The sequence below is a fragment of the Ricinus communis genome, chromosome 2 (genome assembly GCF_019578655.1).
Source record: "Ricinus communis isolate WT05 ecotype wild-type chromosome 2, ASM1957865v1, whole genome shotgun sequence".
Lineage (NCBI taxonomy): Eukaryota > Viridiplantae > Streptophyta > Magnoliopsida > Malpighiales > Euphorbiaceae > Ricinus > Ricinus communis.
The window spans coordinates 11152244-11165054 of record NC_063257.1 but is presented as its reverse complement, the minus strand read 5'-3'; the positions used below and the strand labels follow the sequence as shown (position 1 = coordinate 11165054).

Below are 12811 nucleotides of genomic sequence, written 5' to 3'. Positions count from 1 at the left end.
ATAAGTGAAAAATCTGCCCAGAAATTTCAGCTTCAAGATCACAAGTAAAAGCATGTTTACTCTTGATTAAACAATTCCAAAACACATAATCATCAACAATTTCATATCATTAACCCTAATTTACAGCAAAATCAAGCAATTAAAATTACTCACCTTTATTTTCCTTGATTAAGAAAGCCCAAATCTTTCAAGCTTAAAAGAAGAATTTGATTTTCACTTACTAAAAGTTTTGTAGAGTTTGATTTGGAAAATCAAAGTTGAAGAAGAAAAGGAGAAAAATGAGAGAGACAAAGAAGAAAAGGAAATTGGAAAGCATACGTAGATAAGAACAAATGAAAGAGGTGGTATATTGGTGTAGAAATAGGCAAATTACAATTTAATCCTCTTTCTTTCTAACTTTTCAATTTAGTCCAAAATCATTACTTTTCAATTAAATCAATATGTAACTAAATAATTTATTTATCTACCACATAATATAATAAAATAGATCATATATAATCATGATGCAAATGACATGTTTAATGACATGCTAATGAATATTAATTATTAATAAAAAGAAATAAATAAATTTGGTTGTGACAGCTATACACTCTCTAGAAAAAGAGTGAATACAATAAAAATAAAAATAAATATTAATTTTTACTTGAAATTAAATTACTTAAATTAAAAGATATATATTAATATTTAAGTAAAATAAATACTGCTATTTTTCAATATTCTTACTGTTTTTTTCTTAATAATGATGGTGAAAAAGACAATTATGGTGATGGTGTTGTCAAAGATAGTTAAAGTTTCTATTTATTACTAAATTATAATAATTATATTAAAATTATTAATGAAATTCTTTTACCATTAAAAAAATTATTATTATTATTTTATACTTGGTAAATAATGTGTACTACTGAAAAACTGTAAAAAATAAAAAAAAAGAATTATTTTGAATAATATAGTTGGATGTGTCTAAAATGAAAAAAAATTATAATTTTGAGCAAATTTTTATCTAAATTTGAGGTCTCCACTTCTACACCAAACCGATAGATGATTGACATATATTTATTAGTTTTAAATAGTAAAATATATGTCAATTATTCAATAATAAAGTATAAAATACTCGTACATACATGTTACTCTCCAACAAATATTTACCAACCAATCCTACCTTTTATCTTTTCAACCACACGGAAAACATCTCATACAATTACGTAAAACTACCCTCCAATGCAAACCTGCCCCTCTAGACACTGAACTCTCTCTTTCTTCACCCACTTCTATTTCTGAACCTACATCTTTTTCTCAAGCCACTAAATTACTTGAATGGCAACAATCAAAGGATCAGAAAATGCAAGCCTTGCATCAGAACGATACATGAGACCTTGTTGCTTGTCCCTTTAATTACAATGTTGTAAGGAATAGATGGATACACAAAATAAAAAATGAGCATATGGTAGTATTGAGCGGTTTAAAGCACGCTTGGCGGATCAAGGCTGTATGCAAGAATATGGGTTGGATTATAAAGAGATGTTAAGTCCGGTAGTAAAGCCAATGACAATCCGCAAGGTTTTGTCAATAGTAATGTCTAAAGATTGGGTTTTACGTCAACTTTATGTACGTAATGCTTTTTTAAATGGTGAATTGCAAGAGAATGTGTTTATGGTGCAGCCACAAGTGTTTATCAATAATAAGCATCCAAACTATATTTGTAAATTAAGAAAGTTTCTCTACGCTCTCAAACAGGGTCCCGAGCCTAATATCAAAGTTAAGTGCTTATCTTCTCTCTTTGGACTTTAAAAATTTCTACTGCAGATCCTTCTTTCTTTATCTATAACTCGGTTGATTGTCAATATTTCTTTCAATATTTCTTACTAGTTTATGTTAATGATGTTATAAGCATTGGAAGTAATACACAGATGATCACTCACCTCATCTCACGTTTATCTACAACATTTTCTTTGCGGGATTTGGGGCATCTAAATTTCTTCTTGGGTATTAAATGGTTGCAGGATAATGGTAGAATTATATTGTCTCAAAAATCTTACATTGTCGACATCTTGAAAACAACGAGAATGCAGCCATGTGAGCCTTGTTTAATGTCCATGGCAGCAGGTACAAAATTTTTGAAATTTGATGGTCCTCTGCTCTCTCCTACTGAAGCAAGCACCTAATGGAAAGTTTTGTGGCAGCCTTCAATATTTGACTCTCACCCGACCCGACTTATTATTTTCAGTCAACAAGATGTGCCGATATATGCACTATTTATGAATGACAAGTGGTAGGATATCCATCCATTTAAGAATATTCGAATCCAAACCTAATTAAGATACACATATTCAAATTCGTCCTAAACCCAAATAAAAATACTTGTATATTACCCAAACCCGATTAAAATCCATTTAAATTAGATAATTATTAAATATATTTATGAGTATTTAAATGGATAGTAGATATACTGCCCATTTATCTAAATATTCAGATAATTAAATAAGTATTCGTTTACCGAATCCATTTATAATAATTAAATTCTAAAATATATTAAAATAATTAATATAAAAATATAAAATACAAACTAATCAAATTTAAATATTTAATATATTAATACAATTCAAACATAAATTTAGTAAAATTTAAACAAAAAATTCCAATTAACATACAGCGAATATACGACTAAAATGAGATTATTTGACCACTTAATTTCTTTGTTATTATTATTATTTTATGTTATCTAATCAATAGTGTACAAAACAGAAAAGAAGAAATAATTATTATTTTGGATAATATATTTACTAACTATAGCTAACTATTAGATGATTATATAAATCTATTATCAAAATGTAATATATTGGCCACTTTATTTATTTTTTAATGAAATTAATCGTCAAATTGTACTATGTAAGTAAGAATATTTTTAAAGTACATTAAGTAGTTTAATAATTGAATATAATAATATTCAAAATAAGCAAGTTTTTTGCCAATAAAGATTAGGATGTGATTTGATCTTATGAATGCAAAAGTTGGAGGAGTGGACTTCCAACGTGTCAGATTCATGTTACTTATCTAATATGAGCCGCAAGTGAACTATTGGCTGGCACATCTCAAAGACAAAAGGGTTAAATTGGCCCCAAAACATGGAGACAAGTTCAAAAGCATGCCAACATGACCTTTCGGACCATTTAAAAACTTGTGATTTTTTTTGGATCATTTAGATTTGATCTTTGGCTCATGCAAGGAAGAATTTCTTCTCAATCTCGAAATTTTATTTAATAGACTGAGTGAATAAATTTTAAATATGAGGGTGGGTGTTAAAGAAAACAGAAAGAAGGACATGGAAGACATGACCTCAGAAACTGCACAAGCTGGATTGCTTGTGTAGGCTTCTCATCACTGACCAAGGGTGAAAGGGAGCAACCTTTTCTGTAAAGCAGGAAATGTTACTTCTACCTTTCCCCTCTCAGAAAAATAGCCGTTGGTCATATACAAGCATCAATATAAATTCTTCATCAGTTGTAAATAAACTCAGAATTGTAATATACTCATAACTGTTTTATCAATACAAGTTTATACAAACTTCTTCATGGTATCAGAGCTGGTTTAGCCAGTCATCACCTACCAAGCCACAACAAAAAATCACAGTTCAACACTCAAAACATGGCTCACAATGAAACCACCAAAATCACCAATATTGTGCTGCAGGGCAGTCACAACTATTTCGAGAGGTCAAAATCCATTTTTATCACCCTCAGTGCCAGAAAAAAAATTGGATTCATCACAGGCAGCAAACAAAAGCCAAAATCAGCAATTCCAGAAGCACCAACAGAAGAAGAATTAAAAAAACTAGAAGAGTGGCAATCATCTGACCATTTGGTCATGTCCATGCTCACCAACGCAATGGACAACAAAATAGCTCGGTTATGTATCCTTATGGAGACATCAAGAGCAATATGCAAAAAAATAAAGACTCGCTACGGCCACCAAAACAACTTTGCACATATATTCAAATTAAAGCAAGAACTGTCCCAGATTGCTCAAGGGACCAAAAGCTCAACAAAATATTCAACAGAAATTCTAACCAGGTGGGAGGAGTTACAAAACTACCTTCCACCATCAAACAATTTGGAAGAACAACATAGAAGAGCGGAACAAGATCTCATCTACACATACCTGAGGGGTCTGGATTCAAGCTTCGAGGACTTGCGATCGCGGATCCTGCTCGCTCCTCAACTGCCATCGATCAAAGCCATAATAGCCTCGATTCAGCGTGAGGAAACAAGAAGGAACTCGATGAACGAGATTCCAGAGACCACCGACAACAGAGCCTACTCCACGCACCGTGACTTCGATCGACAGAGGGGAGGAGTCAGTGCCATCGAACGCTGCGACCAACGTAAAAGCGGGGTCACCGTGATGGCACCTCCACCCGCGCGACCGACGGGGGTGGGAAGACTCGGGAGAGTGGAAGAGAGGAGGCAGAAAATTTGGGGAGAAAGAAAACCCTAGGCGAAGAGGTGTGGGTGCGGGGGCGTCATATGCTGAAAGTTATATGATGCCCCGACCCGAGACCCGACCCGGACATGCTGGGCTCCATCGACCCGACTCAGAAGTCCGGCCCAGTAGCTCGACCCGGCCCTATGCTGATCCAGGCTGGCTCTTCTCTTCTAGGCTCGGCCCAGGCCTGGCTTATATATCCTCAACTGGGCCGGACCCAGCCCCATATCCGGCCCATCTACCTCAGGCCCAGTTACCTCAGGCCCATCTGTCCTCCTCTCAGCAGGCCCGCCAGGCCTAAATTCAGGACATTGTGGCCCAGCTCCAAGCCTTGGCCCAGCAACCCCACGGGTTTGGATTTTCTCAACCCGATGGATCAGGTTCGGTTCAATTTAATTCTCAGTCACTTAAAAATAATACTGCATCTAATCAACATGACTGGATTATTGACTCATGTGCTACTGATCACATGACTTGGAATCCTGCAAAATTAAAGAAAATTTACCAGAGCAGAGATTTTCAGCATGTGACAGTGGCCAATGGAAATCAAGTTAAAATTCAGGGTTTTGGCACCTCAAACTTATTTAATTAATCTCTTTCGAATATTTTATTTTTACCAGAATTTAAATCTAACCTGTTATCTGTTGGAAAAATCACTCGCAATTTAAATTGTAATGTTATTTTCTCACCATCCTCAGTGTTTTTTCAGGATCGAATTTCCAGGAAGACGATTGGTAAGGGACACCTAGAAAATGGCCTATACTGTCTTTCTGATCCTCCCCAGCAATGTCTAGTGTCCAAAACCCCCCAAGACATTCTTATGCATCAAAGATTAGGGCATCCCTCCGACCATGTTCTCAACAAATTATTTTGTTTTAACTTGGATTCTAGCCACTGTGATGTATGTAAATTTTCCAAACACACACGGCTTCCTTTTTCATTATCTTCAAGCATGTCTGAAAAACCTTTTGAATTAATACATTCTGATGTTTGGGGACCTGCCCCCGTTACCTCATACAAATATTTTTGATATTTTGTTACTTTTATTGATGATTATTCCCAAACTACATGGCTCTATTTGTTAAAAGGCAAAAATGAAGTCTTCTCACGATTCCAAGAATTTTACTATTTTATCAAAAATCAGTATAATACTCATATAAAAATTTTTCTCTCCGATAATGGTACGAAGTACATTTATCAAAATTCTTCCACCTTTTTTAAACAATATGACATTACTCACCAAACTACCTGTGTCAATACTCCCGAACAAAACGGAGTCTCTGAGCGAAAGAATCGCCATCTCCTCAATGTCACCCGTACTCTCCTATTTCAACATAATGTTCCCTCCTTTTTTTGGTCGGATGCCCTCCTGACTGCTACCTATCTTATTAACAGACTTCCCTCAGTCACCTTAAAAAATATGAGTCCTTTGGAAATTCTTAAAGGTCGGAAAATTGATTTAGGTCACCTTCGAGTCTTTGGGTGCGTGTGCTATGTGCACGTCACTCGCTATCACAAACTAGACAAGTGCTCGGTCAGGACCTTTTTCCTCGGATATTCCTCCACCCAAAAAGGGTACAAGTGCTATGATCCGTTAACTTACAAGACCTATGTCTCTCGGGATGTCACTTTTCCGCTCATTAGTATGGCATTAACATCTTCTGGATGCATGTTTCATACTAGTTTTCTTTTTTTTCTTTTCATTTTCATTTGATTTTAATTTCTTTGACTCGAATCTCATGTTGCTTGAAAATTTATTTATATGTTTTTAGCACAAGAAGTGGTTAATAAAACACAAAAAATAAATAAATATATAACTACATATATTTAATGATTAAGAAAAAGTTTGATCATCCATTAATCGTATCCTTGCTGGTATATTGATCTATTGATGTTCTCATTAATATTGTTCTTATTATAAATAGTTCTATCGTCTTCCTTCTTTCCTTATTCATATATCATTCTGCAAGTAATTTACGGAGTAACAATTAATTTGTCACAATGACTTCAAGTTCGAGTTTACGTTCATCTTCTTCTGCATCCCCCAAAACAAGCTATGATGTCTTTCTTAGTTTTCGAGGTGCTGACACCCGCAATAATTTTACCAGCCATCTTTATGCTGCTCTGCGTCAAGAAAACATCAAGACTTCTATAGATAATAATTTGACTAGAGGAGAAGAGATAGAACCATCTCTGATGAAAGTGATTGAAGAATCTGAGATTTCAGTGGTTATTTTCTCAAAAGGGTATGCTTCTTCTCCATGGTGTTTGGATGAATTAGTGAAGATTCTTGAGTGCAGAGAAACAATGCAGCATAGGGTCTTATCAGTTTTCTACTATGTTGATCCATCTGATGTTGAAGAACAGACTGGTGACTTTGGAGATGTATTTCAGCAGCTTGCAAAACAGTAGGAGACGAGTATGCCCAAGTGGAGATCTGCTTTGAAGGAGGCCACCACTCTGTCCGGATGGGATTCTAAGAATCACGGGTAAACGTTTAGTATAAGTACATATTGATCTGATGTAAAAATGTTACTCTTAGTCTATTATGCTTGGCGACAATAAAAAGAAATGATCTACAAAGAATCCTTTTTACCTTCTTTGGATCAAGTTGAGACAAGAAGAAAATAGTCAGAAATATGTTATATTATAATTCACTAATATTAAGAAAAAAGATAGATAAAAGTTTGAAAAAAAATTCAATCACTTTCATTTTAATCAGTCATTATTATCATATTATTCATGTACGATAACATGGTTTTAGAGCTCAACAACTTCTAATTTTATTATTTAATCGTCAAATCACAACAAAAAAGTTAATAATTCAATAAAATCATCTGACGGTCAAACAATAAAGTTAGACAATGTTAAATTTTAACTCATGTCATCGGATAAGAGCAACATGATTTTGATGGTTGATCTAAGTAAAGATGGTTAAATTTTTACAAAATCGAAACTTTTAATTATAAGATATTTATTTTTGTCACAATTTTAACTATATATCTTTTTTATCTAAAAGAATGCCACATATTTAAAGTTATCAAAAAATGAAACTGCAAAATGCTTTATTTCTCTTTCCCAATTTGAAATATAAGGATATTGATGATGTGTAAGTTTAAAGAAATTTTCTTGAGAAAAGTCAATAATTTTCATATATAAATACAATGACGATTTGTTATTTTTATGTTTATTGTATCTTTAATACTAATATATACAAATAAAATAATATATAGCTTAGTAAGTTATTTTTTTAATTAAATAATAATTTAAATTTTAAAAGATAGAAAACTAATTAAACTTTTAGTATTGATCATAAATAACTAATATTAATTAATAATGTTGAAATATATAATATTAAATTTGATATTGATATTGTCAATGGTGTTATTCATTATATTTTATTATGTATATTTGATTTATTATTAGTCAAATTTTATATATATAAACTTTTCTAAATAACAAAATTATTTTATTTTATTAAATAAAAAAGATATTTAGAATCAAACTAATAGCGTGCAACGGATGGATAAATGATTAATTTTTTTAAATTTGGAATAATAGATGAAATGTCCTATGTTTATTGTATCTATGTTATATCTCGATTTAAACAACATTTTAAGTTTGATTACCTTTCTTTTCATTTATAATTCAAAAATATTATAATATCTAATTTTTAGTATTAAAATAAAAATAAAATAAAATATTAATTTAGTTTTTCATTTTGATATAATAATGTTCTTTTTTATCATGATGTATGATTCAATCTTCTTTATGAATTGATTTCAAAAAAAATGATGTAATTGAAGGAATATTCTTAAATATAAACGAAGTTGGAAGAAAGATCCATTTGAATCCTACAACCTTCTCAGGGATAAATAATCTAAAAATACTCAAATTTTGTGGATCATTTCCTAAAAACTCTAATTTCATAACCTTTTAGAGTCCGAAATATTTTAAAACAAGTTTCATATTAAAATTTTATTCGTCAAATTACTTTCAAAATTTCTTATCAAACAATAAAAGTTTATCAGTATCTCTCCAAGAAGTTGAGTTTACTACATTGGGAAAGATACTCCTGGCGATCTTTGCCTTCTAATTTTGCAATGGACTTCCTTGTGGAACTTAATATGTGTTGCAGCACTCAACTTGAACAACTATGGGGAAGGTGATAAGATATGCTTTTTATTTTCTACTGATGAAATAACTACAAAAATAGTGTTTAAACTTATTAAGGTTTGATAATTAAGTGTTTAAACTTTTAAAAGTTACAATTTGGTGTATGAACTTATTAAAGATTTACAATTGAATGTATATAGTAAGTCAATAACAGGTTACATGTTATTCATATTAGCTTATTATAAAATGGTGTATCAACTTGTTAAAATTTAATAATCAAGTGTTTAAGATTTTAAAAGTTATAATTTAGTGTGTAAAATTAAAATTATTTATATTAAGTGTGTGAAACCAGATATATATATATATATATATATATATATATATATATATATATATATATATATATATAATCTAATATAGACAAATAAAAACTCTATTATATTTTCATAATGAAAGATAATATTTACCTGAAAAGGGGTAAATCTTTCATCTAAATAATAATAATTACAAAAGATAGATAAAAATATATAAGTAAATACTGTACATGTCATAAGAAAATGTATTAGTAATTAACATTATGGTTAAGATTTTCATCATCAGTAATGATCAATTCTGTTTTAAATGTTTATCGTGATGAATTGAAAAAGACAAAATATTGCCTAAAGTTGGATTGAGATTTCTTTAAAATAATTAATAAAAGTATAGTGAGAACAGTATAATAATGATTGTAACGAGAATGATAAAAATACAGTGAGAACAATATAATAATGATTGTAATGAGAATGATATATTAATGTATTAAAAGTAGATACTTTTTAAATACCTTTTTGATATTTTATTTTTTTAATCTACTAATAAGATAATATGTGTTTTAAGATTACAAATTTATAATTGTTATTTAAATTATAACTTTAAAACTTTAAATACTTGACTGTCAGTTTTTAACAAGTTCACGTACCATTTTTGTAATTGTTCAGCTTCTTTTATATAGGTTACCGGTTATATACACTTAAATGTTAATAATTTCTGACTTCACATATTAAATTATAACTTTTAAAAGTTTAAACATTTGATTGTCAAATCTTAATAAGGTTACATACTATTTTTATAATTACCCTTTCTATTGATCAATATAGACTAAAATATATTTTTTAAAGCCAATAACTAAAATAAATTAGAGAAAAAAAAAAAGGCAAAATCCATTTTGCAAGCCTTGACCTTAACTTTGGAGATTTATTTTACTAAGTTGCTAAATTTTAATTCTATTTGTTATGCTTTTTTTAATGTTATTTTAGTATTTTTAACTTTACATTTTCTTACACTGTTTAAGAAATTTAATTAATTTTGTGAAAAGAGAGATTAGCAAAGATAGAAGTTTTAAAAACAAAAATGCAAGAAATAATATAATATAATGAAAAATATAAAAATTTAATGCAACATAATTTAATATCAGCAGCTTAGTAAAATAAAACATAAAATATTAAGAGTTTGAAGGATTTATTGTAATTGTTAACTTAAGCTTGATATTGATTTATTTGCTTTTGTCTGTGTTGACATATGCAGCGTCCTCAAAAGTTAAAACGGCTGGTGCTTTCTGGCTGTGTGAACTTAAAGAAACTTCCAGATCTTTCTACAGCTACAAACCTGGAGTTCATAGATGTAGATGGTTGTAAGAATTTGCTTGAGATTCCGTCATATATTCAATATCTCCGCAACCTTTATTATCTTAATCTATGCGGTTGTGAGAAGCTACAAAATGTTCCAAGTCTAGTTCAGCTAGAATCTCTCAAGTTTCTTTCTCTTTCTTACTGCTACAACTTGAAGATTCCTCCAGAGATTCCAGAAGGCATACAGAATTTAAGACTAAACAGATGTGGGTTAAAAGCCATAGCTGCCTTCGAGAAACTGCAAGAGTTACTGCAACTAAACAAGTGGTATGAATGTCTCCGATTTCCCCACAATCTTCAAAAGTTATCTCTGAATGGCTGTGAAAACCTAGACAGCCTTCCGAGTCTCGTGGATTTGAAGTCTCTCACTTTGCTTGATCTGTCCTGTTGCTCAAATTTGACGAAGCTTCCAAATATTCCGAGAGGTGTACAAGTGTTGAGACTAGGAAATTCTGGAATAGAAAAATTGCCCTCCTCAATCAGTTGCCTGTCTTCGCTTGTTGAATTGGAACTGAAGGAGTGTGAGAGGCTGGAGAGTCTTCCAAGCAGCATTTGTAAGTTGAAATGCCTTGAAAAGCTTCTTCTCAATGGTTGCTCAAAACTTAAGGAATTGCCTCCTTTTTTATATGGGTTGATATCCTTAAGGGAGAAATCTAGCTGAAACTGCAATTGTAAAAATCCCTGGTGACATCTTCTCTTTATCATCATTATTAGTACTGTGTCTAAACAACTGCAAGAGACTCCGCGTTCTGCCGGAGCTGCCAAAGCAATTAAGACAACTCCAGGCACTGAATTGTACATCTTTGGAAACTGCAAAGAAATCTTCGTCCTTCGCAGTCGTGCAAGAACCTAACAAATATACGTATCAATTCAATTACTGTAATTGCTTTAATTTGAAACAGACATCACATTGCAACATTATAGCAGATTCACTGCTGAGAATTAAAGGAATAGACAAGGCTACTGAGGTAAGCCCCGATTTCCCTCCCACTTTCTCACTCCTCTATATAAAGACCTAATTCTTTCTTTTCCTTTTGGCATTTTTCACGCAGGCTTTGGAATATATTGTCGGTTTTCCGGGAAGTGAAGTTCCAGAGCAGTTCGAATGTAAAAGTGAAGGGTCTTCAATATCCATTAAGCTCCCGCCGCATTACAATAATAGTAAGGACCTGGGTTTTGCTTTTTATGTTGTTGCAGAATTCAAGTCTCCCTTTGTCATTAAGGAGCATTCTTTTTTAAAACTTGAATGTGAATGTCGTTTGACAAAAAAAAAAAAAGAACGGCAACCAAAAGGATGACAACGACAAAGATTTTGATAGAGCAATCTGCTGCTACCTTGAGGAAAAGGGTGAAAAATACATCCTTGAATCAGATCATTTGTTCATTTGGTACACGACGGAAAGTTACTGTGACAATGGTAATGAAGTCTCGTTTAAGTTCAATTGCAAGGATCCGTCTGGAGTAAAATTAGAGATAAAAAATTGTGGGGTTCACATGATATGGATTGAGCAGAAGGAAAGTGATCCAAAGCAAACTGTCATTGCAGTGCCAGGCAGTCAATCCAGATTTTCAGGAGCAAATATTGCCAATAATTAATTGATCATGAGAAGAGGGGGACTCTGTGGTTCCTTTCAGGAGCAAATATTGCCAACAAGAATCTTCTTTTTTTCTGTTTTATTCATCTTTAACTGTTCTTCTGCATCTTCTTGAGCAAACGTTTCTCATTCCTAAGTACTTTTTTTTGAAATAATCGTATATGTGGTTATTTAATTATGCATTTAGTTTCAATTTGGTTACTTAATTTTAATTTATTTTATAAAAGTCACTTAATTTTAATTTGGACAGTGGTTATTTAATTTCAATTTATTTCATAAAAACCATTTAACTTTAATTTAGATTACATAATAAACACTTTAGTTTAAATTTCAATTTATTTCATGTATCCATCAGCATTAAATTCAAATTTAGGATATTTGATCTTTACCTTCCTACTCATATTATTTTTCTTATTTTTATTATGTTCCTCACTTTGCTCAACAGCATCATTTAAAACTATTTTACTTTTACTGCTGCTACTTAAAATATATCTTTAAATGCCAATGTCAATAAACTTTTTAAAAAATGAATCACCCTATAATATCCGGCACATTATATTCACTGTCAACTAGCTTTTCATATAGGTAATAAAAACCAAAAAAATATGTGAATAGAAAAGTAAAAAATCAGATATCTTAAATTTGATGCTGACGAGGATATAAAATAAATTGAATTAATGCTCATCACTAGATGATTATCCAATCATCATCCAAAGCATGAGGATCAATATATCAGACCATCAATATTGGATCACCACAATCAATCGAACAACAGACCAGCAGATCAATAGTCATTAAATCATGTCAATCCCTCTCAAATAGGAGCATACACATTTTGTATCCTCAGCTTGCAAACAGAATTGGAGCAAGAGGTTTGGTAAGGAGACAGGAAGAAAATGAAGAAAACATACTCTAACTTTTATATGTTTGTCAATTTTTATATCTTATTTGGTT

At 31.4% G+C, this 12811-nt stretch overlaps 2 protein-coding genes across 2 annotated transcripts; both read left to right on the top strand.

The window, feature by feature from the left end:
* Positions 1–6464: 6464 nt before the first annotated feature.
* On the top strand, positions 6465–6891 carry LOC8282469 (disease resistance protein RPV1). The gene has a single exon (XM_002523415.2). It carries the CDS (start codon positions 6481–6483, stop codon positions 6889–6891), a length of 411 nt encoding a protein of 136 aa, XP_002523461.1. The 5' UTR covers positions 6465–6480.
* A 3261-nt stretch (positions 6892–10152) lies between these two features.
* On the top strand, positions 10153–12018 carry LOC8282470 (protein SUPPRESSOR OF npr1-1, CONSTITUTIVE 1). Its single transcript, XM_048371260.1, has 2 exons — positions 10153–11230; positions 11315–12018. Exon 1 carries the CDS (start codon positions 10153–10155, stop codon positions 10921–10923), a length of 771 nt encoding a protein of 256 aa, XP_048227217.1. The 3' UTR covers positions 10924–11230; positions 11315–12018.
* The last annotated feature ends 793 nt before the right edge of the window (positions 12019–12811 follow it).